The sequence below is a fragment of the Tachysurus vachellii genome, chromosome 23 (genome assembly GCF_030014155.1).
Source record: "Tachysurus vachellii isolate PV-2020 chromosome 23, HZAU_Pvac_v1, whole genome shotgun sequence".
NCBI classification, from domain to species: Eukaryota; Metazoa; Chordata; class Actinopteri; order Siluriformes; family Bagridae; genus Tachysurus; species Tachysurus vachellii.
This window is the reverse complement of record NC_083482.1, coordinates 12,252,828-12,279,238: the sequence shown is the minus strand read 5'-3', so window position 1 is coordinate 12,279,238 and position 26,411 is coordinate 12,252,828. Positions and strand designations below refer to the sequence as shown.

Genomic DNA, 26,411 nt, shown 5'->3' with positions numbered 1-26,411 from the left:
TAAGTCATGAGAGAGTGATATAGGGGAGGGTATAAATACAAAAAGTTCTCTTTCCACCCTTCTACAGGTGAGAACATCACCTTTGTGGCGAAAGTGTGTGCAGAGTCCCTGCTGAAGAAGCCCACAGTCACATGGTTCAAAGGAAAATGGATGGACTTGGCCAGCAAGTCAGGAAAACACCTGCAGCTGAAAGAGCACTATGACCGCAACACCAAGGTGCGTAGTGACCTTTGTTATGAGGCAGGACTATGTTTCCTAATACTTATTTTAGTTTCAAGTTTATTTTATTTCTAGAGCACATTTTACACAACCGGAGTTGACCAAAGTGTTGTACATCCAGACAAGTGAAACAATGACAAAGGAATAGACAACATACACACACACACACACACACACACACACACACACACTTCTAAACTGTGTTATTTTAAGTGCAAATCTGCAGAACAATTAAGTGCAAATGTCTAAATAAATTGTACCTGATGTCAAGAATTATGTATTGCATTTGCAGAATTATGCTATGCAAACGTTTGCATTTGATTGTAAATATTGGTATCTTGCAGAAACGGCAGTATTGTAACTCACGTAGGTGCTGATAGCTGTCATTGTGGTTAGAATAAATAAAACTTGAAATTTTTTTTTAAACTAGGTAAAATGTTTTGATTATTGTACACATAAAAAGGAGCATGTATTGGATTATGTAACTAAACTGTAAACTCTCTCACTGTCATTTCACAGATGTATACCTTTGAGATGCACATCATTGCAGCCAAAGCTAATTTTGCAGGAGGATATCGATGTGAAGTGTCATCCAGAGACAAGTTTGACAGCTGTAATTTTGAGTTGTCTGTGCATGGTGAGCATCAGTACAGCAGTGTTCTAGCAGAGAAATAAATCTACAGTACATAGAACCATCTGGGGGATTTGGGGACCTTTTGGGAAGAAATATCTCATTGCATTGGAGGAAAGAATGAACATTTTCTAACACTGGCTTAGCTGTGAATAACTGATGGTTTGTGAGCGGCATATCAACACACATATTCACAGATTCGAGACTTGGTGAATGAAATGATTAAATGAACTGAGCAAAATGTGCTCTGAGGATGTCTGCCGCTGTTATTGTCATCTCTTCAGCAATACAGAAGCAATGAAAAGAACCTGAGAGTAACTTAAATCTAGTGTGTTGAGTCAGTGTGACAGCTGAAAGTCTGGAGATATTTGAGAGTTAGCTAGTAGAAGATGCTCATACTGTAGGTCAGGGAAATTAACATCCAGAAAACAAAGTGTTCCTAACTCTAGTCTGTAACTGATTGTTATTTCGTTAATTTCCTTACAGAGGTTCAAACAGTGGAAGGGTTTGATATTCGTGCTGCATTCAGACGCACGTGAGTGATCCTTTTTTTTTAACTTGGCTTTGTGAGTTGATAGGTGATTGATGTTAAATAATTAGTGCTATTTGGGTTTATGTAAAATATTATATCAAAGAGGAAAAACATGTTTAATCATCTCATTACTTGGACATACTAATCACTCAGGAGCATAACTCCAGGCGGTAAGAAGAGGATGTCAACAACGGGCAGGTAGCTAATGGGGTTTGCTGCAATGGCAAAGGGCATATTCATGCACTTAAAGCTCATGGGAAAATTAGCTTGATTTCTCACCAAAAGGAGGGTGTTTTGGTTTTTCATATCCATCTCCTTTGACTTCTTCTCTCAATCCCTTTCGTGTCTTCACTTTTATCTCTCTGTCTGAGAACATTTAAAGAGTGTCGACTCATATAACTGAAGTATGTTCCTTTGTGAGTCACCCTCTGAGAAACCCTTGAACCCACCTCTCATTTCTCACATCTCTCTCTCTCACAAACATTCTCTGTCTCACTTTTCATCTTTACATCTCAGGAAGACAGATATCCAGCCCTCCTTTTTGGCAAAAAATTAGCTTTAGATGGTTAAATGAATATGGCTCCCATGTCCACTGATCCTTTACAAGTGCAGTTCCAGTGACTGAGAGACTGACTCGTGTAAAATATTGCAAATCCAGTTGGACAGATCAACATAAAACAGCAAAGATGCCAAATGCGTGTAATACAATGCTCCTGAGATTCGATAATGCTAGCTCTGAAATGATATCATTAACACTTCTCACTTCCTGTGGAAGGATCTCTTCACTGTGACTGAAACGTTGTAAAAAATCATTGGTGTCATTTGCACAAATGAATTTTCCTTAGCATGTCATTTCCCCTTTCGTCTTCCAGCGTGATATCGGAGTGGTCATCAGCCTTCTTATTGTGCTTACACACATAAACATGGGCTATACTCAAAAAGTGAGAAGTGGTAGCTTGGTGGTTAAGGTCTTTGGCTGATGATCAGAAGGTTGTGAGTTTGAATCCCTGGACCACCAAGCTGCAACTGCTGTGCCCTTGAGCAAGGTCCGTAACCCTTATTTGTATAAATATAAGTGCTCTGGATAAGGGTGACTGCTTAATGGCAAAAAAAAAAAAATTTAAGCAGAGATTAGTGCTAGATTAGTGTTTTTTTTTTATAACAGCCATAATAAGGCTTTTGATGAATTTGAGAGTTGTCTGATCAGCTTCTGGGTTTGACATAACTTTGCTTCTACATCAAGGTCTAAGCTTTGATGTTTTCAAAGCAAGAAATGGATTTGCTCTCTTCTAGACGTGAATAATCACTTTATTTGGTTCACAAGGACAGACTAATTACGTTTCACTGATTTAAGTATAATATGTATATCCATATTATGCATTTAGCATGTTTCACATCGCGTGTATGTATCCAACACAGATTTCTACACTAACAGTGATCAAACTGCTGTAGTAATTTAAATGTCAGTAATAGTGTGTTAATGCTCACTGTATGTTTGTGGCTGATTTCCTGATGCAGTAGCATAGATTCTGGTGATGCAGGAGAGCTGGACTTCAGCGGTTTGCTCAAAAAGAGGTGAGTCTCTAAATATCAAGTAAACACTGCTAAGTGTTTGAATTGCACCATTGCACCAATTCAAAATGCAAAAGACAGATCAAGTATACTACAAAGATTTAACTTTCAGAGTACAGTACAGTAGGTGACAAATGATTAGATTCATTTTTAAATGCACTACATATTAAACGATTTTGATATATCAGCCATATTTATATTTTGTCTTCGTTCAATTATTTGTTCAGTTTTTATGTAGACAAGTTTTAAGTCAGTATACATTCTGTTTAGCATGCATTTATTTAAAACCCTGGTAACTTTATTTGGAAAAGTGATATCAGCCACATTTGTAGGAGTTTTCATAAATGTAAACTAAGCTTTGTCTTAGATTTTGGCAAGATTTTGGTCTTTGTCCCCTGGTAGCATTTGTATGATCAGAGATTTTAAAAATAAATAGCATTCCTTAAATGGGATTAAAGTCTACATAAAGTCATAAATGTTAGAATGTACTTTTATTATAACGTGATATGTACCTACACCAGAGCGCTGTTGGATTCTGATTGGTCAGAAGGATTTGGTTAAAGTTTTCTAACAGCAACTCTGATTGTAGTTCGGGCTACAAAAATAAATAAAGACATAAATAAATCCCAGGTTATGGTTTTTATAGTAACAACTTATACAGGGAGCTGTTTGGTGGACTCTCCACTTATAGAGTCTTTAAGAACAAATGAAGCTGTTGATTCGGTGGTTTTCTTTGAGGCATATTTGAAAGGAGTCTCCTGTGTTAGCACTAGAGGTAAATTCTTTATAACAGAAGGCAGTGTGATTTCTTATTATTACTATCAGGATAGCGATTCCTGTTTTATAGACATTCCTGCATATTAAACAGCTGGGACCAGTAGATCTGCATCACACCATCTGGTGTTTGATTGTTTTTATATGACGGCAAAAGCCGTGATGTTTATTTTCCTCACTTAACAGCATGTCTTATCTAGTTTAAGTCCTTACTCGTCAGACATTTTTGTAAGGGACACATATTTTCTATTTTTATGCATGAATCTGCTGATCTTTTATACTTACAACCATCTTATATTGTTCCTGTCTATCACCATGCTGTCGCCTGATGAGTCATGGTCAATTTTAATGATCTCAGTTTATGTACAGTACTGTAATGAATGAATGAATGCATGTGAATTGACTATATGTGCTGCAGTAATGGATATTTCTGTACACATATTTGGTAATTCTTTTGTTGTTTGTACTCTTTTCTCTCCTCTTGTGTGTGATCTTCGAATGTAGAGAGTAAGTGACTGAATAGACACTGGTTTGCTATACGCATGACGAGTGCTGATGCTAGCATCACGCTTGCATAATTTAGCAACCGTAGCAATTCCGTAACTTTCCTTGCAATTAGCATAACATTTACAATTCTCAGTCCAGTCCAGTTTAGTGATTAGGGCACAAGATTAGAGCAGAAATTACACACACAGCTCATTTAAATAGAATCACTTTTCATCAATATGTTGTTCAGTTTTGGATCAGATATCATTACTGGTAGGGATTGGTTTAGTTTAATCACACATACAAATGCACCTAAACTCAAACAGTTAATGTGCATGTAGAAATATATGGATTGATCTTACAGACTATTTGAAGAGCACAATTGTTTCCCACAAAGTATAACATAACACACAGGCTAATATTTTCACGTCTACAATATTTTTTTCTGAAAGTATCTACTGCCGTATACTGAAATTTGAATTTATTATAGCAATATGAGTCCAGTGGTTTCCCAAATGTTTCTAGCCAAACACATTTTTATAAGGTTTTTTATTTAGATTAGATTAGATGTGCTGTAGATGTGCTCCGCATTATCAGTGGGCTGTTGAATTGTGTGCGCTAACCTGCTCTGATTTGTCTTGTCATGTCTTGAGTTCTGCTTCTGACTAAGTGCAGCAGTTTATTAAAAAGTGGCCAAAGGTTAGAACTGAATTATAACTGTACATATTTAATATGCGTTTTTCTTCTCCTCCCGCTTTCCACCATCTGCTTTTGATTATGCGCTAATGATGATGGTTCTAACAGTAGTGCTGACAGCACTGGCCATGTCTCCAGCTTTGAGCTAAACATTGTTCAGGTTCAATTAAAATGAACTCTAAGGCTCCAGAATTCATAAATGCAAACGTGTTGATTCTCAGCTGTTTGAATGAGCCCTGAATAACAGACAGTTCCTTTTTGCTGTCTGACTGTCAGCATGGTTCAGGTGAGCAACGAGCCCGATGTGGATGTGTGGGAAATCCTGAGCAAGGCTCCACACACTGAGTACGAGAAGATCGCCTTCCAGTACGGCATTACAGACCTAAGGGGCATGCTGAAGAGGTTGAAGAAGATGAAAAAGGAAGAGAAGAAGAGCGCAGGTTTGTTTAGATCTTGATCTCTTCTAAAAAAGATCAGTTTTCTCAAACAGGAACATCAGGAAATCAGGCCAGTACCTTAACAGTAGCTTCACTGAATTATTTAAAGAAGTAGTTTGTAAGTTGAAAGCCTTCTGCTGTCTTTGAAGCAAACCGCTGCTACAGTACAAAGAAGTCTTTACCCCTAACTGAACACCGTGTCCTTGTTTATACATTTGAGTTGCCTTTTAAGGAAAAGGGGCAGGGTTGAGACTGCATCTCACCTCTGGCTGAATGTTAAGGCAATTTCTGGGCCAGAAAAAAAAAAAGTAAAACTTGAAAACTAAAGAAACTTGTGCAATCTAGTTTATAGCAATGCCGGACATTCCCAGATACATTTGAAAATCCATCAGTCTAAAAATCATTAAACATTTTAAATGACACCTTTAACAATTTTATAAAATTATGAACCTCATTGTATGTATTAAAGTACAGTGAATGGGACATTGAACTTTTTTTTTTGGTGTACGTTTTACATAAAGTTTTACATTTACCTCCGGTCATGTTTCATACTTACTGTTGTCTAGCATTCATCATTCTTTGAACACAATTCTGATAAAAGGTAAAAGGTAAAATCGAGTGAATAATGAATTGATGTATGTAGATTGATTATGAGTGTTACAGTAATTTATACTTCTACACATATTTGGACTGCAATTTATAAACAAAATTCATTTCTGTTGTTTTTTCCATTGTTGTTTTCTCTCCTCTTGCTCTCCTCATTCTTCAAATGTAGATAGTAAGTGACTGAACATACGCACATCTGGTTTGCTTTCCACGTGTGCTAATGTTAGCATCACGCTTGTATAGCTTGTTGTTCTATGCTACTATTGCAACTAGCCTAACTATTCACAATCCAGTCCAGACCAGTGTTTAGCATTCTTCCTGCAATATAAACTATAAATATAGTCTTTCACTTTCAATGTCTCAAAAAGCAAGACTCAGCTTTCACTCTTGCACCCTAACAGATCTTTCAGAACTTTAACAGATCATGTACAAGCCTACAAAAGAAGTTTAATCATTTCTAGAAAGATTGAAATCTTTCTGTTATACACAAAGACCATAGTAGAACATTTTGCAGAATAAACCTGTCTTTCACAGCATTCCTCAAAAAGCTGGACCCAGCCTACCAGGTTGAAAAGGGACACAAGATTAAGCTGCAAATTGAAGTGGCCAATCCTGATGCGGAGGTGAAATGGCTGAAAAACGGACAGGAGATCCAAAAAACGGGAAGGTACCGAATCAACCATGAATAGAATGGAATAATAGTGTAATATTTAAATTCAGGTTTCAGATTGTTATTCAAAATACATTCAATCAAACATAAACTTGTTCTATAGATGTCTATGAATTGCTATTAAATAAAATTGTTAATAAATGTTCTCTCTATCTCTCTCCTGCTTTTTTTGTAAATGCAATTGTGTGTTCCGGGATGGCTCGACTCCTGTGTGTGGCTTGGACCGAAACCTACAGCAAGTGAGTGTCTCCAGTTGGTCTGGACATGAAAAAGTGCCCAATGTGATGAACTGTTCCAAAGACACTGAGATTTGATAGTGCTAGTATTCTAGAGAAACATGTGACGGCTGCTCTCATTTATACTTGACTTATGATGATGCTGATAATACCAAAAATTTGTCCATTTTTGGGAGTGAAATTTTGTCAAGTTCCTATCATGCCATAATAGTCATGCCATGTTTCGAATTTCCCCTTACGTGTCGTACGACTTTGTCTCCATCTACAAAGAAAAGTAGGAAATAAGTACTTTTTTGCTGTTCCTGTAGGTATATCTTTGAGAGTGTAGGGAATAAACGTTTCCTCACTATCAACAACTGTTCTCTGGCTGATGACGCAGCATACACCTGCATCGTGGGAGATGAAAAAAGCTTCACTGAGCTCTTTGTGAAAGGTATGTGATGATGAGTACTAACGGAAGTGTTATTAACATTTCTAAAGTTTGAGATTCATCTCTCCGTTACTTTCTCAGAGCCGCCTGTTCTGATTGTGCGCAATCTTGAGGATCAGATGGCAATGAAGGGAGACAGAGTAGAATTTGAGTGTGAAGTCTCTGAGGAAGGAGCTTATGTAAAGTGGTAAGATTCTTAACTAATGATAAGACTTATGAATATAAACCCTACTAAACACATCTAAATCAGTAATGTGAATGTGTAGAATGTGAGGAACCCCCCCCCCCCCCCACACACACAAACGGCCAAATACTAGCATGACAATGGGTGATACTGATTAAAGAAGGCTAGTGTCAAGGGACAAGCTATAAGTAAAGAATGATTTCATTGCAGAAGCATGTCTGTTTCGAATAGATTCCTTAGATGTCCAGAAGGTGGCATGCATGTCCTGTGTTGAACAGAGCAGCTGCCAGGCTTTGGCTGACTCAACCTGGTGGTGCAGAAGTGTGTGTCTGTGTGTGTGTGTGTTAGAGAGAGAATGAGTGAGTGAATGAGCCATGGCTTCACCTGATCTGGATCCAAGGCTGTATATCACCCAGCAGCTCTGTAAATGATCAGCCCTCTGAAAAGGTCATGCCAGCCTTTTAGCAGCTCTGCAGTGTCCTTCAACCAAAATGAGAAAGTCACAGTTGGTTCATGGTGACTGCCTTTAATGTGTCACAGAGGATGCATTTCTAGATAGTCTGATAAAATGTTTCTGAGCACTACAGAGTAATATGCATGAAAAAAAAAATCGGATAGTAAATGAAAAATGATCAAGGTCACGTTGATCTTATTACACCCATCATGATACATTTCATTTGACAATATCGTCATCACAAGAACGAATAAATGAAAGCTCAAATAGTTTTAATAGGATGAGGTGTGATGGGGATTTTCTATACACTTCCCAGGATTAGGCATCAGAATGTAACAAGATCAAAATGTCTTGGGCTTTATAGAACTATTTATATCTTATCGTAATGAGTTTGGTTTCATTGAATCCCAATGTACCATTTCATTTTAAGTACAAAACATTGTTAATTGAAGCTCTAGCACCTCTAAACCTTAATAAACATTATAATCATGAAAAGAAAAAAAATAGAAACAATTAGAAAGAGAATAGAGCCAGTTTTGTAACCAATTTTCACATTTTCAGGGAAAAAGATGGAGTTGAGCTTACTCGAGATGAATCCTTTAAGTATCGCTTCAAGAAAGATGGCTGCAAACACTCACTCATCATCAATGATGTCACCAAGGAGGATTGTGGCCACTATCGAGTGAAGACCAATGGAGGGCAATCTCTTGCTGAGCTCATGGTGCAGGGTAGGTGCTTTATTTTAGCCCTGGTGTTTATCATGTGGTTTTTCTCTCTGCTAAATTCTGTACATTCCAGTTCTGCAGGTAAAACTGATTTACAGTAGTGGAAGGAGCTCTTTAAAAGTGGTTAAAGGGGTTAATGTATCATGATTGATAGTTATCTGAAATACTCTGATGTTTTCGACTTTAAAGACAGATTGAAGCCATCTGTCAATCATCGCCTATGCATGACAAGCCATGTGTCAATCAAGGCAGACAGAACTGTAGTCCAAAATAAACCTCCAGAATTCCACTGGGCATTCTTCACTCCATGCTATCTCCTTTAAACTCCACCTCTTTGTGGTCCTGTCACTCAAACATCATCTGTTTGTCAGCCCGGTAAACATGCTTGACAGGCCAATAGCACATGCTTGCAGCGTCCACAATGCACAGATGTCAGCTATTTTCAGACTGCAAGGGCCATATATTTTAACTGAACAGGTGACTGTTTCTTTCCTTCTTCCTCTCCATAACCTAATTCTTACCCTGGTTTATTTCCCAGACAAACTTACTTCGGTAGTTGTCCTTTACTCTTGCATTTACAGTATTAGATTCTCTTTTATTTTGATCTCTAATGACAGTGGAAGTGGAAGAAAATGAAAGCTCAACCCTCAGTGACCTTTGTGCTGTGGTGCTACTGGAAACTCCGGAGTAGGAACCGAGAAAATTAACTGTCTTAAAATCTCTCATGAATCCATCCGGACACTCAGTTCTTGTTTGGGTTTTTTAAAGCAACTTGATCCACATCTCCTGCCAGTCTTGACCACTTAATCAAACAGAGACGTTGCCAAACATGAGCAGCTGTCCAGCACCACTGAAATTCTGCCAGGCTTCCAGGAGGATCAATGATCCCCAGTAACTCTCCTTTAATTATACCACCTCTAACTGATGAGCTCTGGTTGTAAGTCTGCTACAACAATTCAATTCTACTAGGTGATTATTTCACATTAACCTTATTTCTAATCGTGCAATGAGATTAGAATGTAATTGGACATATTCCGATATAGGAAGTAGCAACAGTCACTCGCTTTCTACTGTTTATTAGACTGCTGCTTTATAATCAATCTTTTTTTAAGTTACTATTTGCAATACAACATACAAATTTAAACAGTTGTATTCTAGAAGGTGTGACAACAAGGGTAGTGTGTCTTTGATTTATTTTATTCTTTAATTTATTCATATCTGACAACACCTATAGTATGTGTAAAAAAATAAAAAAATAAAAATAAAGCCCTTAAATAAAAACTACACATAAAATATAAACTTCCTTAAGAAAAAAACTAATTACAGATTTTATATATTGTCTAGAAATTTTGTGTTGGATAGTTAACTAGAGTATTCCCAGTAAGCCAGTTTGTTTTCAGAGCTTTTAGCCCTCATCAGTTCTCATAGTGGACAATAACAGCCATTAGTCCTTAAAATTTTACTTATCTTAAAAGAAATGCAACAATTTAATGAAGACTTCTGTCTACTACATTTTTTTTCAATTCCACGCTGAAAGTTTTTTCAGTTACTCTGTATAACCAAAACCATTCTTCATTTCGCCTTTAAGTGCCTTTATGTCTGTTCTTTGCCTATTAGAGAAGCAACTGGAGGTGTATCAGAACATTGCTGATCTAACAGTAAAAGCCAAGGAAGAGGCAGTGTTTAAGTGTGAGGTGTCTGATGAGAACGTCAGAGGAACCTGGTACAAAAATGGAGTGGAGGTGAAGTCTGACGCTAGAACCCACATCACACACATTGGCCGGTAAGGCTGTGACGGTTAGCTGCATTCGAAAAATTGTAGAGGTTTCACTTCTTATTCTTCGATTTCAATTACTGTGATCTTTAATGTGGTTAGTTCCAGTCCTGGAAAACCATTTGATGAGGTTACATCTCAGAGACATGTGATTTAGTGGAGTTGGAGAATCACTAATATGTGCTTAACAGGTCTGGATTTGAACCTCTCCTGCTGAAATGTAAAAGTTGTCTTATATACTGTCTGTCTCGCCAGAATTCACAAGCTCACTATTGATGATGTGCGTCCGGAAGATGAAGGCGACTACACCTTCATTCCTGAAGGCTATGCATTTAATCTTTCTGCCAAACTGAACTTCCTGGGTACCTAATTTTCAGTTTCCTTTGTCAATGACTACATCATACGTCAGCCTGGTTAACAGTATGACATTTCCATTTATTATATTCATTTATGTTTCCAGAGGTCAAGATCGACTATGTCCCTCGTCAAGGTAAGAATAAAAAGACTACACAGTAGAGAGGCAGTTTTGAACTTCTGCCAGTTAGTAAGTTGGGCACTTATGCTGGGATAAATAGTTTGGCAAATTGCATGGTTTTCCACTTTCAAGAAATGTAGTTGATCATTCAAGACCTATTTGGTGTTCGATGTTAACGTCATTACTTTTGCTCTTGAATCTGTAAGGTTAATGTAGCTATGTAAGGGAAATTTATCTCACCTTTTGTGTTAATGTCTGCTTCAAACCACATACAATTCTTCATCGGTATCAACCAGATTTAGGTCTGCTTTCTAATGTTTGAAGATGCAGTTTTACCCAAAAGCTGGAAGTTATGAAGATACAGTGCATAACAAAATCAATAAACAAAATCAATATCCAGGCCGATAGACTACATTTTGGATTAGTGTAAAATTACATTTTTTAATCCTCAGATTCATTTCACTGCTTTTTGGATTATAGTATAACTAATTCCACCAAGCATGTTGCCTACAATAAAGGCAAAATAATAAATTAGGTAAGATTTCTTTTCTTCTACAACCCCCGCATGCAGATCCTCCCAAGATCCACTTGGACTGTCTTGGCCAAACTGTAGATTCCACTATTTTGGTTGTGGCTGGAAACAAGCTGCGACTGGATGTGCCAATCACTGGAGATCCCGCCCCCACAGTAGTATGGACCAAGTCAGATAAGGTGGGGAGAATACTGTTATTACCATACATCCAAAAACATTTGAATATTGATTGGGTATGGTAGTATGATCATGTATGATCAGTTATATTATAATGCATTTAAAGGTTTTGTATTTTCATCACTTGGCCATTACCGGACGTGGACATTTCAGTGATTTTCTTGAGGTTCTACCACTTTTCAACATTTGTGCAATTGTGCAATTTGTGCACTTTTTCTTTAAATGTGAAAAACATAAGAAAAAATCAGACTTTTCCAATGACATCATGACAAATTACTTTATTTAGGATGTTGCTATTTAAACTATGCTTAAATAGGTTAGCCAAATGTGCCATTGAATTTTTAGCATTGCAGTTGGTAAAAAATATACATTTATTTCTGATGCCCTTAAAATGTATTCACATACAGGATATACTGTAGATTAAGGTGATATGTCTCCATGTGTTTTTATATTATTTTATTAGAAAGTAATGAATATTTGCACAAATAATGCACATCATGTCACTGGCCCAGAAGTCAACTAAATTGGCCATTAACAAGCACCACTGCACTGTAATCCTAAACATTTTCCTTTAACATTGAGGCAGTACTCCCAGCATGAAGGCTTCTGACCTAAGCTCTTAAGCCCACACAGGTAAGTTTTGGGTAGAATTTTCCATGCAGAAAGGTTTGTATTGGAGCTTGATGCTCTAAGGTTGGACCTGTCACACTACTCTTAGTCCTAAATATAGCCTTACCGCTTTCGCTCTGCTTGTGTAGGATAAGTCTAAAAATCCACTGGGAGAAGGGAAAGGGGAACCAGCCTTCATCTGGACTTTGAAGGATGGTGAAGTGAGTTATTGGCCTTTAAAACAATAACGCCACCACAATATCTTGTTATTATGTGCACTTTCGTTGCCCTATGCCGCCGCTGCTATGAGAGTGTCTTCTGACCTTTGTCTTTATTGTCTTTTTACTGCCATAGCCACTGCATTGTGATACTGTCAGATAATTCTTATCTGTTTACAGTCATACCAACGTCACATAAGGCATAACAGACTCTTAATAAGTTTAAAACTTATTACAAATAATAATTATGTGCATTATTATACTGTATATCTGCTTATTTGCACAAAAAAGACTCAATTTTCTTATAAAAAATATTCCTGTGATGCCCTATGGCTTTATTGTGTCTTGGTTTGGAACTGTAAATATTTACCATCTAATACTAACCGAGCAAAACAAATTGCTTCTTCAGTTCAGTATTTCAACAAGATTTACTGCAGTCTTTTCTTGAACAACATTGCTTTCAGATGCATTGCATTAGAATACTGTGCTCTGAAGCAAACCGACTGCACCAGGTGAGCGCATGCTTCATATACCTGTTTATGGAAAACCTCTGGTTGCACCATACAAACACAGAAGGTAAGAAAGGTATACAAAAAAAGACGTGCTATGCTCTATTATATTTGATCTTAATGCCTCCTTATCTGGTCTCTGGTTTTGCATCTTGACTGATTGTTGCTTGGTCCAGAACTTGGAACTGTGCTCAGTGAAGTTTACTGTGGTTAAAATATTACTGCAACAAAAAAAACTGATTGGTAAAATCTGTGATTGGTTCATAAGGTCTTAACAGATTCAAGTGGACGTGTTCATGTGGAGAGCGCAAGAGGACATTGCGTCTTGACTATTGAGGGGGCAGAGCGTCAAGATGAAGGCGTGTACTCTGTTATTGTACGGAACCCGGCAGGGGAGGATACTGCTGATATTCATGTAAAAGTTGTTGGTAAGATATTTAAATGTACTACCTGCACCATGCACAAACCTCTATGGACTTACAATTGCAATACAATAGACATTTAATGGACGATTAACCGTCGTTCATCCTTCAACTGAAATAAAGCTTCCTATTAAGGAACACATTCATTCAGTTTTATTCCATTATTCCATTATCTTCTGGCAGATTCATGTTGGATGAGATTATAAAGGGTGGAAGTGACATAATGTCAACCAAAGTTCCATTAAGAATTAAGCTACACATCAAGTCAACTCCCTTTAAACCCAATAACAGAACACATTTGACTTCTTTCCTAAGGTCACACCTTTTTGTGCCTGAGTGTATTAGTGTATTAGTTCATTTAAACATCCTGTATGGGATGTCAGTCCACCTTTTCCCCTAAGAATGTAGGAAAATGATTCCATCTAGTGTAAGTGTTCATAGGTTTGTCCCATAAAATAACCATTAATGGTTTTATATCAAACCGTAACGATATACCAGATGTTTTTTATTTCTGAGAAGCTTACAAATAGAACACCTCTCAGAAGCTACAATGCTTCACCATACAAAGTGATCCTTTATCTTTTGAGTGTAGCTGTTGTTTATGTTTCTGGAAGGTTAATTGCTTTTTAATGTGTGTTAGCATTTCATTATAAAAAAATGGCTACTGATGTTCACAGTTTAGACTGTAGACTGTAGACTGACATATATTGAATGATATTTTTTTTAACCTCCCCAGATGTGCCAGATCCACCTCAGGCTCCCAGAATCCTCAGTGTTGGGGAGGATTCGTGTGTAGTCCAATGGGACCCACCACTGTTTGATGGTGGTCAGCCAGTTTTGGGTAAATGCTGCTCAAACAGAAAACATACAATCCTGTAACTTAGTCCTTAAAGAAGTCTTTGATTTATAACACATTAAATACTTACTTAAGTTTCTTATGTCCTTTAAGGATATGTCCTGGAGAGAAAGAAGAAAAAGAGCTACAGGTGGATGCGACTAAACTTTGACCCCTATAAAGACACCACATATGAAGCTAAGAGAATGATCGAGGGAATGGCATATGAGATGAGGGTCTACGCTGTGAACAGTATTGGCATGTCACGGCCCAGTCCTGCCTCCCAGCCTTTTGTGCCTATTGGTGAGTTTCATTTACGTTTGACTGATGATTTTAATCTAAAACAAACGAAAATCGAGCAGTTGAAGGATAATGCTGTTGACTTGGTGGTGCTCTACAACTCCAGTCACTACCTTTTGATCAGTAGCCCAAAGCTTTAAACAGTGAGCCACCACTTCCATGAAATACTCCTGACTGCTTGATTAGTCTTCACATTGGTTTCTGTAAACACTATCAATAATTGGTAAAATACTGTGTAAATGGATCTATTTATTTATTTATTTTGTAGGAAAAAATGATTTGTTGAAATTTCTTTCGTTTCTAGTTAAACCCTGAGGTGGTGAAGTGACAAAAAAAAAGTCACAATTATTATTTATCTCTACAGTTTGAAATATGTGTGTGTTTTTTAACAAAACAATGAACTTAAGGAAAGTAAGCCATACAGAATACTAGAAATGCTAATCGAACCCATATTTATAGGTGATTAAACACAAACAGCAATCTTGTGCTGAAAACACACTTACAGTGGAAAGTAGATGTTAGGGCAGTTTAACACTAACACTTGAGAACAGGTGACCATTTTTTCCTGTATTGCTACATGGCACTAAATGACAAGTTGAACTGAATCGACAGTAAATTTGACAATAAAATAGATGCAAATACTGCAATATTTGTTTATTAACAATTATTTTGAACAAAAATATTTGGAAGACAATTAACAAAATTCTCCCTACAAATTTCAAATAGGGAATTAAATGTTTGTTTCTCAGTACAAGGACACGTTGAAATAATTGCTTGAAGTAATCAGATAATTTCTTAAGCTGATGTTGATTGTAAAGATTAAGTTGAAATAACATTGGCGAATGATCTGTGCCAGAATTTGGGCATGTAAAATCAGAAAATCTCCTGAAGAATGATAAATTAACTATTGTTCCCTGTGTCAAAATGGGAATGCTGTTATTGCTGGTTTAGCAGATTGCTCTGTGTGTATGAGGTTGTGCCAAGCATGTTAGTGTCAAGGTTCTTTCATCTCAGTTTAAGGATGCTGTTCTATTCTGGCAAACTCTAACTGCTCAGACACGCGTCATCATACCAATATTTCAAGGCTCTGTCATCTCTTTGTCGCATGGATGTTCAATGCCTAAAATAAGATCCCATTTCATGATACAGTATCTATCCAAGCTTAAAAGACTTAAAGACGAGTTTTTGCATTGATCACTATGTGATAGAAATTTTTTTGCCTTGTTGTCCCTTTACTTTATCAGTTGCAAATGGTCTGAAAAGTTATCTGTTTAATGTGATGTCCAGCACAATACAGTAAATAAGGAAACTATTTCTGACACCCTCTTCTATAAATAATGGCATGTTAGCATAAAGTTATGTCCAGGCGTATGGCACAAACAGGCCGCTAGGCTACAAAGCAAAGGGGGAGGACTTACAACTTTGTAAAGTCCTCAGAAAGCTGCATTGCTGCTGTCAACAGTTGTGAACACAGCAGCCCGAGGACAGGACAGGACCGGACAGGGGAGGAGTACAGCAAAAAAAAAGGCCTGAACAAAAGGCTCTTTACAAAAACCTCAAGGGAAGTTACACCACTGTGCAGTGACAAAGTGACCCAGCGGCAAGATGACCAAGCCTATGCTTCCGAAAACCGCGGAGAAAAAGTCAGCCAATGAGTCACCAGCAAATACTCCTGCAGACCCCTGTTCAGGTCCTCTTGCAGACTCTCCTGCAGAAGTCAAAGAACCTGAGGTAATAGCACCTCCACCAGAAGATACGGCCACTGGAGCAGCTGTTCCTCCAACTGAGGAACCTGTTCCTGCAGAAGGAGAAGGACCTGCACCTTGTGCAGAAGGAGATGTGCCAGTTGAGGGGGCACCTTCAGGAGAGGAGGGAGCAACCCCGATTGAGGAACCTGCCCTCCCACCTGAACCTGAACCAGAGCCAGAACCTGTCGGCAGTAGGCGTCTCGATCTAATTCTGCTTGTGGAAAGCTAGTGAATGCATGCCTTGGTTTTATGTAGAATTCGGTATATGTACAGAAATATTTTGTCTAGGTAGGATCACTTTTTGCATTACCTGATTTGGCTTTGAATACTTTCCAACTAGTTCTCACTAGTTAGCATTGATTTATCAAAAATTACATTCTCAGTAATATACAAATAGAAAAAATGTGTGCTTCGGAGGGTGTATTCAGCAGAAAAACACTCTGCTACAGGGTTACCTTACAAATACATTATTAGTATTTATCATATCATTACTAGCATCATTGAAATATAGCATCATCTATATAAGCTATAAATCAAGCATTCATTACTATGAACAATAACTAATTTAGGTGCTCTTCTACTTTGCTGGATATGACTATTGTATTCTTTACACTGTACACTATATACTTGAACTGGTCTTTTTTTTTTTTTTTAAAGAAGATGCACTTTTAAATTCAAATTCCATTTTGGAGCAACTACATGACCGAATACAGGGTTCATGCTATTTCTTGACCTTATGTTCTACTGAGTGTAACTAAAAACTTAATAATCATTATAGAGGCAGTGTTTTTATAGAAAATAAGAGAAAAATATTTTTTTGTATCATGGCTTCTTCAGATTTAGAATTTATTAGAGTGTTGAGTATTTAAATTCCATAATTTCTTGTAGATTTTTTCAGAAGTTCAACAAACCTTTCAATTGTTCTTTATTATTTTTCAAACTCATCCTATGGAATCCATCCTCTACCTGAACATGACAGGACAATGTCACTAGTAAACTATTATTGTCCTGAATGCAGCATGTCACTAACAGTATCTATATCTCCAAGAGGTTCTTATCAACACTGGTCCATGTTTAACTTGTGCTTATTTAAACAATGGGAGCTATGCTCATCTATAATAGGCAGCTCAAGGCCACGAAGGCTGGCTGGAAGATAATGTTAGATGTACCAGACATGGACCTCTGGGTTTTACTGCCCCAATAGTTTCCATGCCTCTGTCCTCCAGCTGAATATTGGAAGAGCACAGGATTAAAAAATCCTGGTGACAAGTCCTGTTAAATCCGTATAGCTAATACATTTGATTCTCTATTCAGCCTTTGATAGCTTAGTTACTATGCAACTTAATGCTTTATTTTTCTGATATGCAAATTTCCACTCTATGAATTATATTATGTTTACATTACTATGAACATTACTATGTTACTTCAACAAGCAAATATTACTGGAAATTTAAATGTAGTAATCTACAATAAGCTTTAGGTATAACAGAGCTATAATATAGCTTTACTTTATTACACTTGCTTTCATTGTGTTTATACTGGAGTCCCAACTTTTCTCAATTTCATTTCAGTTATAGTCTTTGGGTCTACATTGGTGTAGCTAATATTCTATAACTAGTCCAATTGTAGAAGGAGTGTCAAACCAAATTTAGGTAACAGCTCCTCTGAAATATGTATAGCCATTTATGTGAAAGGTACATAGCAAACATTTTCCACTTTTTGTATGTCTAGGAATTCTTAAAAAAAAACAATATTACTGAAATATTAAGGAGATATAATCTCTCAGACTCACTCTCTCATTTTCTACCGCTTATCCAAACGACCTCGGGTCACGGGGAGCCTGTGCCTATCTCAGGCGTCATCGGGCATCAAGGCAGGATACACCCTAGACGGAATGCCAACCCATCGCAGGGCACACACACACACTCTCATTCACTCATGCAATCACACACTATGTACAATTTTTCCAGAGATGCCAGGAGATATAAACTCTTTTGCAAAATTGTTTAAAAATGCAAAAATTTCAATAAATCCTAAATGAGTTCTTTTAGAGAGAGACATGTCTACAGCGTCAGTGTTGTAGCTTGCTAAGGAAGGATTATTTATCATTAGCACATTTTGTCAATAATTCTATGGGTTTATTGCTATACTTTGCTTTCTAGTGTAATCAAAAGTCTGATGATTTTCATTTTGAACACATTATAAATACAATTGAAGGTCTGAATTACACCTTTATCAGACTTGTCCCTTGCCAGCATACTCTATGTTTAATACCCTTGAACTATAGTCTGTAACTATATAAGTACACTGTAGGGTTTTTAGAGTACAGTAGATTTAGGGTGAGGTCTGGAATTGTCAAATAAACTGGTCTTTATTAAATATATTGGTTAGAATACTGCAACCATCCAATAACTTGCATTAATAAAATTCCAAAGTATCCGTTCTCAACTCCTGCTGTCTATTAAACTTAGTTCAACATCTGTGTGTTTTTTTGCTCAGCCCCCTCCAGTGAGCCCATCGGTCTGTGTGTGGATGACATCAGTGACACCACAATTTCTCTGAAATGGAGGACTCCAGAGAGAGTAGGCTCTGCCCCTATAGAAGGCTATGGGGTGGAATACTGCAAGGAAGGCAGTAAGTGTGTTACTGTGAAGATTTTATGTGTATCCTTGTAAGTGATATTGCAGAATGAGATTGTCAATGGAAATGAATATCGGAAGTCGTTCTCAATTGCACCCCCAACCGCCACCCAATATTATACATTTGACAATGAACAAATTTATAATATTGTTAATATTTGCAATAAAGGACTGTTCAATAAAATGCAATAAAAAAAGCAATAAATACGAAGCAATAAAAACAAAGATTAGGGTATTCTATAAACAGAACATTGGCTTAACTATAATTGTTTTATTGCTATGAAAACTTTTTACAGACCTGATATTTGCTTTGTTTTACATTTAGCTGATGAATGGATTCCAGCATTTGAGGGTCTTACAGAAAGGAACTCTGTGATCATCCGTGACCTGCCTACTGGAGAGAAGATGCAGTTCCGTGTACGGGCGTATAATATGGCTGGTCCCAGTCGTCCTGCCACTCTGGCCCAGGCTGTCACCATCCGCGAGATCATGCGTGAGTTTAATTAACGCTTAATTAACAATACATATAAGGAGAATCGTCAAGGATGTATCCGTTGTCAAAATGTAGATTTCACTGAATGCAGAGTCTATTTATGTCAAGTATTGGCATGATACTAAATGTAGTACTCAAGTTTTCTTCAAACAACATGGAGATAGTTTCGAAAACTAAATTTGCATTTCTCAGCTGCTGTTACTTCAATTTCAGCTGCATTTAGTTGCATTAACTTGCACCAGTACATTAGATAGAGTGCTTTACAAAAGCTTTTATCGTTTTAACTTAATAAGTCTAGTTCACTGAGGCAATCACCAGCTTGTTCCCGATCAGCTTTCAGCCACTAGCATTCACTAGCTTTCACGAGTAGGAGATATACACAATTACATTAAAGCAGGTCTGTATAAGAGAAAGCCTAGGGGCCAGATATAGTCTGTCACCAATCTCCATCAGGCTTGGAAGTAGAATAAATTCAATAACAGGCTCAGATTGTTCTAATAGAAACATTTACACAAATATATTATGGATTCCTTGCCATTTTTGTCCATAAACCATTCTCAGAAACTTCATTATTAGGTTTAATCGGACACATTTATGATATAATTAGCCATTATTCCTTCTCATTTCCACAAATGTGTGGTGTTTTTTTAACCCCTTAATTCGTATCAACTGGGGCAGTTTGTTTGACAAAAAGTAAAAGCAAAATCTGAAATCAAGGGAGAAAAAAACAGTTTGAAATGAAATCATACACATTATTTTCCTATACTGCATGTTAAAAATACGTTGCAAAATTAGCTTCGCTGGTGTGTGAATGGAGAGCTTTCAGGGTTGCCAGTCTCGACAGTACATTGTTTCATGTTGCTTGTATACATGAGAGCTGTTGGTCAGATTTGTATCTGATAACACCTATAATGTTAAACTTATCAATCCAAAGTATGCGTCACTGACTGTCTGAAACAGTTCCTTAAGGAATTAGTCGATTATCACAAGTGATGCCAAAACTAAAATGAAGTGCATATACTGAAAAAGCGGTATGATGGGAGGTTTATATTTGGGTCCAGGAGACCCTCGGACATTCTACTCAGAAAAAACAGTGACTAGTGAAGTGTTTGTCTGGTGAAGGCTGGGAGGTCTGTTGTGCCACCAAAGTGAGAAATACGATAAAGAAATGCTCAGCACTGTATGAACAGCTACTGCATAGGCTTAACTATTGACCCTTTATATTATAACTGTGAGCCACATAATTATTATTTAAATGCTGACTTCTGTTTCGTTTTAATAAAATATTCTCACTGTTTTCTAACAACATTTAATGAGTTGAGACTCAAACGGTAGTTTTGTTTATTTGTGGTCCTTTGCAAACTTAGCATTTATCTACTTTATTCTTGTCAGGGTGGATTTGGAATCACACACACACAGACACACACACACACACACAAACACACACACACACTCAGCAATTTAGCATTAATAATCCACAAAACGGGCTGTGCTACCTTGCTTACATGATGATTTAAAATTTGCTGTTGCTTCACAGCTACAGTACATCTGCCAATATATTCATTTTTTCAAAAATGTTCAGCACTTTTATCACACAGATCATTTCCCAATTCTCTGCTTTTTCTCTTTGCCTTCTAATAGAGCGTCCAAAAATTTGGATCCCTCGCAGTCTTCGTCAGACCCTCATCAAGAAAGTGGGGGAGACTGTTAACCTGGTGATCCCATTCCAGGTAAAAATCAACTGTCATTACTGAAATAAAATCGCATCCAAATCCATTTTTCCAGGCTGTGAACATGGAAAAGGTCACTGAGGGTAAACACTTATACAAGGTACTGTACACTATACTTGGTAGCTCCTTGTTGCTCTTTTGGCCTCAAACAAGAGTGCATTGGCCAGACTGAAACATTAACTACTGTGTTAATGGGGATTAATTAGGACAGGAAGGGCTTGTTCATGTTGTCTTTGAAATACTATAAATACACAGAGCTGTGCAGCTGAAACACGATGATAGAGGATGCACATGGACAGCAGCTTCAAAATGTGTTAATGACACAAATCTGAACAGCAGCTGAAAAAGCTCTCTGGGGAAATGTCTTACTTAAAAACAGCATGCTGGCATACACACACACACACACACACACACACACACACACACACACACACACACACAGAGACACACACACAGTCCTGAGGCTTAAAACTTAAATCTGTTTAAAACTCCTGCATACATTTAGAACTAGGCATATTACATGCTAAAATGATGACGTATCATATGCATGCAAAATGGATTGATTTTACAAAACATCTACAAAACTCAAGGAGACTATGTAAGTCACTACTAGGTTAACAGATTAATAGCTAGCTGGAGAGTATCAATTATACTGAGTAAAACAGGAATCAAGTACACATGCAGGCAAGCTACCACTAACCTAATTACTATGTAATTAAAACAATTATCCTCATCCCTAGCAAAGTAGATAATATTAGTCTAACTGCTCAAATGGGTAAAACTGAAACCACACTGAAACCAACATGCCTTTCTTCAGGGAAAACCTAGACCAAAAGTGACCTGGACAAAAGACGATGAGCCCCTTGACCCGAAGCAGGTGAGCGTACGAAACAGTGAGACCGACAGCATCCTTTTCATCAGGAGGACGGAGCGTAAAGACTCTGGTCAATATGAACTGCGCGTACAGATTGAGAATGTTGAAGACAAGGCCTCTGTGACCATTCAGATTGTTGGTATGTTCTTATGTACATTGCATCAGCTCAAAACACTGTTTCTTGTGACCCATTAGCTTTTGTAGCCTCATGCATCGCTGTAAAATTAGGAAATTGTGAGGTTTAAAATGATAATACTGTAAAATTATTTTTTCTCCACCAGACCTTCCTGGATCTCCTCAGAACTTGAAGGTGGTGGATATATGGGGTTTCAACGTGGCGCTGGAATGGAAACCACCCAAAGACAATGGCAACAGCGATATCACTGGCTACACAATCCAGAAAGCTGACAAGAAGACCATGGTGTGTACAAATCTAGGTCCAGGAATTAGATTTACACAACGCCGCTATATAAATATATTTATATGGCTGCGAATATTGGGTGCAACTGGAGCTCTAAGAGGGCGATGAGGGCAAGGGTCCTTTTGGAAGAGGTTCATGGGTGTCCATGTAATTACAGAATGAATCAAATGGTAAGCTGCTATACAAATCAAAACCTGAAGGTACCTCCAGATTTAATTTATTATCCCATCGATTCATCCAGGTAAAAGGTCATGGACGTTTGACACCGGGCTTGGACATCTATTCCTCTAATGGAATACGTATTAATTTAAAAAATGATCTCACATTGTTAGCTCAGGTCTTTATTAAAAACTAACCAGATATCACCCTTTTCCACTCTGAAGAATCAGAGCAGAAGAAAGACAAACCAAAGGCAGATATGACTTCTCATTTGACCCTCTGTTCTCTGAAATCCTTGCCAGTGTCACAAAAAGTAGCTAAGCTCCAAAGCACGCCTTTATAATTGAGTAATGTATGTACAGTATGTGCAAGTGGAGTGGTACTCTGGGCTTCAACGTCTCTTGGCAACTTGCTTAGAATGCCTCTGTAGGACAGGACAGCTTTTATAGCATCTGCAGCTCGAGCTGCCAAAATGACCCTCACCGTCTATCATCTGTGTGCAGCTTTGCCCCTCAGCATGGGGCTGGTATGTCCCATGCCACCCCACCCCCTCCTCCTAATAGGCTAATAGTCAGTACTCCACTCTTTTCCTCTCTTTGTTCTTTACAAGGTTAGTGGATGAATATGAGTTACACCACTCATCTGTATTAGGCCCAAATTACTCTTAGTGCATCCAGAACAATGAGCTGGGAGGCTTGGGATCATCACATTTCACACGACAATATCCAAGTCAGAAACCAGACACGTCCTGTTCTAAATATAAAAGCACTTAAGGTCCCTGATCTTGGAACATGCACACAGACTGCTATTTTATTCCCATCTACTCAATCAACACACACTGTCATGATAATAGTGTTAGACGTAATACATAAAATGCATAACGTGACAAAGCAACATTAAAGGTTCACGCTGCATAGTTACATATTTATAAAAGAGATCTATAATATTAAGTATATGATAAGTAATTAACAATGAGAATAAATAGGAAAATAAGTTGTAGAAATAACTAGAACATCTCTGTAGTCATACTATGTTCCATGGCACAGCCAATCTAGTAGTGTTAGTGATATCAGTCCTTATAAAAATTCACAAGTCTGACCGGGCAGGAGGTATTGGGTAATTTTCTATAACAGCAGAACTGACAGCTGTAGTTTAAATCAATATAGGTACAACAAATTCACACAGACTTGTATGATGGATGCTCTAAAATAATCCATGGCTAATAATAAAACAAGATGTACATTACATTTACAATTACATTACAATCATTTATTTGAGTCTGCAGTGAAAGGAGTCTGCAGTGTTGGTAATTTGTAATAGACTATTTGCAGCTGCTATAATGCAAGTGATAACAGGAACATTGTAATATATGCATATTTAATAGTCAAATATTCAAGTATTAAGCCTGTTCTTAGATGGTCTTACTCACTCATCAACATATACTCTATACACATTGTATATACATAGAAATAGATAGATAGATAGATAGATAGATAGATAGATAGATAGATAGATAGATAGATAGATAGATAGTTTTAAATAATATATCTAAAATAGATAGGTTTAATAACCATATTTACATTTTTCAGGGGCCTGGTGGCAGTTTGGCAGACCAGGGAACACCTTGACCACTAGGCTACAACATCCCCACATACTTGGTTTATTATAATATAAAAGCCATTATTAAATAAATTTGACTATATCCAAGATTATCCCTGGTTAAAATATCATATTTCAATGCACATAAAATGAAATTCTCTTTTGTAGTGTAGTCTGTAAAATCAAGGTCATTTAACCCAGAGAAAACAAAGGAGATGCAAACATACGCACTCAACTATGGTATATGTTTATGTGTTTGACAGGAATGGTTTACAGTTTATGAGCAATATCGACGCACTAACTGTGTGGTGTCTGACCTGATCATGGGGAATGAGTATGTATTCAGAGTGTTCGCTATGAATGCGGTGGGCCTGAGTCTGGAGCCATGCATCTCTAAGGACAGTGCGTACATCCAGAAAACTGGTGAGATGAGCTTGATTGACTTACAGATTTTCATGCATGTATCATTTTTATTGCAATATAAAAGAAGTGGGAAGATTTCATTAATATATAAACTGCTTCTATTTATTCATATCAAAATCAATATTATTTTTCTACTGCATCAGACATCATGATGTTTACCTGAAATCTTGTTCTAACCTAAGGCATTGACTACAAGCCACCCAGCTACAAAGATCATGACTTCTCAGAGGCACCCAAATTCACACACCCACTAATGAGCCGCTCGGTCATCGCAGGGTACAATGCCACTCTCAGCTGTGCTGTAAGAGGCATCCCTAAGGTAAGCATATCTGAAATATCTGACAGAAAAGCTCAGAAAGTATTATTGTGGCTTATTATATCATTATTTTGCTTGTATAGTGGAGCTTATCTCTTAGCTGGAATATTTAGAGGCGACTTTCTGCACGTTTTTATAGTAAATGTCCTGATCATTCCAGAACCGCTACTAATTTCTTTCAATTTTACTGTCCATTTTAATACTCAGCCCAAAATAACATGGTACAAGAACAAGATGGACATCACAAATGAAGCCAAGTACCGTATGCTCAGCAAGCAGGGTGTATTAACTCTAGAGATTAGGAAGCCGTGTCCATTCGATGGAGGTATGTACATGTGTAAAGCTGTTAACGCCAGTGGAGAGGACACCGTGGAGTGCAAGCTGGAGGTTCGCCGTAAGTATCTCACACGTAATCCTTGACGTTTTAATTCTAGCTCCAAAGAAGATAATACATGCAGACTGACACAAGCAAAGTAATCGTCTTGATATTTCTATGAGCTCAAAGTATTGCTTTACTTAATAATTACATAACATTTCTGTCTGTTCCTGTTCTATTGTACTATACAGCATTCTGTTCAATATGAGGTCATATATGAGTGACACGGTGTTATCATATATGAATAAAACACCTCTCTACATGTATATTTACTCACTTATATTTACTGTGACTCTGTATTGTATGTGTAGATATATGCTGACAAAAAAAAAAAAAACAGAATCCATGTTTTCATTCTTATACCAATACCTAATACAATATAAATTTTATACTACTATGAATTTTCAACAAGGCAGGTCCTAACATAATGAAGGAATTCTATGTTTTTTTTATTTTTTTATTTTTGCAAAGGCACAATTTTCACAAAATTTGTATTCTTTAGTCCAGAATCCACAGAATGAATAGACATATACTGTGATGGAACAGTTTGTATTGTATCAATACATATGAGAGAAACATGGAGTATTCTGGCATATATCAAATGTCCTTGTTTTATTTTGGATGATTAACTTTTAAGACCTGAATCTAAGAGTGTATCTGAGTGCTGTTTTTCTCAACTTTTGGTTCGAAAACCCACTGAGTGCTTCGCCTTGGTGCTAAAGGGGCTAAGAAAAATTCTAATTCTTACAGTGGCATACACAGATTTAGTGGGTGAAAAGTTTTCATAATAGCAATATGGAAGTATCTGTAAAAAAAACTTCTGAAAAAAAAAAACCAACCAACCAAAAAACACAAGTTCTATAACATAAAACTGTGATATATATATATATATATATATATATATATATATATATATATATATATATATATATATATATGTATATACTGTATACGTGTGCAATATCACATACATTTTTCTATTTCGTAAAACAGTAACCAATACAATTTCAGTTGCCATTCATGTTACAAAAAAAGTATAACATATTATTATTTATTCATTTTTACATTAAAAGTGTTTATAAAGCTACCCACACTGCGATTTGCCTTTAAATGCAATGAGCAGTGGCTGA

General features: G+C 37.1%; 1 protein-coding gene across 1 annotated transcript in view; it reads left to right on the top strand.

Annotated features, from left to right (window-relative positions):
• The window catches only part of mybpc3 (myosin binding protein C3), a 35,375-nt gene that overhangs the window by 7,569 nt on the left and 1,395 nt on the right, over positions 1-26,411 (top strand). Inside the window, exons 5-31 of the mRNA XM_060859082.1 lie at positions 68-216; positions 739-856; positions 1,337-1,385; positions 1,536-1,580; positions 2,901-2,957; positions 5,187-5,350; positions 6,488-6,620; positions 6,860-6,862; positions 7,168-7,292; positions 7,371-7,476; positions 8,489-8,655; positions 10,270-10,435; positions 10,682-10,788; positions 10,887-10,916; positions 11,473-11,612; positions 12,369-12,440; positions 13,215-13,374; positions 14,105-14,209; positions 14,318-14,506; positions 18,751-18,885; positions 19,216-19,383; positions 21,025-21,113; positions 21,931-22,126; positions 22,269-22,408; positions 24,430-24,589; positions 24,772-24,908; positions 25,113-25,299. Of these exons, the coding sequence (XP_060715065.1) occupies positions 68-216; positions 739-856; positions 1,337-1,385; positions 1,536-1,580; positions 2,901-2,957; positions 5,187-5,350; positions 6,488-6,620; positions 6,860-6,862; positions 7,168-7,292; positions 7,371-7,476; positions 8,489-8,655; positions 10,270-10,435; positions 10,682-10,788; positions 10,887-10,916; positions 11,473-11,612; positions 12,369-12,440; positions 13,215-13,374; positions 14,105-14,209; positions 14,318-14,506; positions 18,751-18,885; positions 19,216-19,383; positions 21,025-21,113; positions 21,931-22,126; positions 22,269-22,408; positions 24,430-24,589; positions 24,772-24,908; positions 25,113-25,299 (3,297 nt within the window). The remainder of the gene's footprint in view (positions 1-67; positions 217-738; positions 857-1,336; positions 1,386-1,535; positions 1,581-2,900; positions 2,958-5,186; positions 5,351-6,487; positions 6,621-6,859; positions 6,863-7,167; positions 7,293-7,370; positions 7,477-8,488; positions 8,656-10,269; positions 10,436-10,681; positions 10,789-10,886; positions 10,917-11,472; positions 11,613-12,368; positions 12,441-13,214; positions 13,375-14,104; positions 14,210-14,317; positions 14,507-18,750; positions 18,886-19,215; positions 19,384-21,024; positions 21,114-21,930; positions 22,127-22,268; positions 22,409-24,429; positions 24,590-24,771; positions 24,909-25,112; positions 25,300-26,411) is intronic.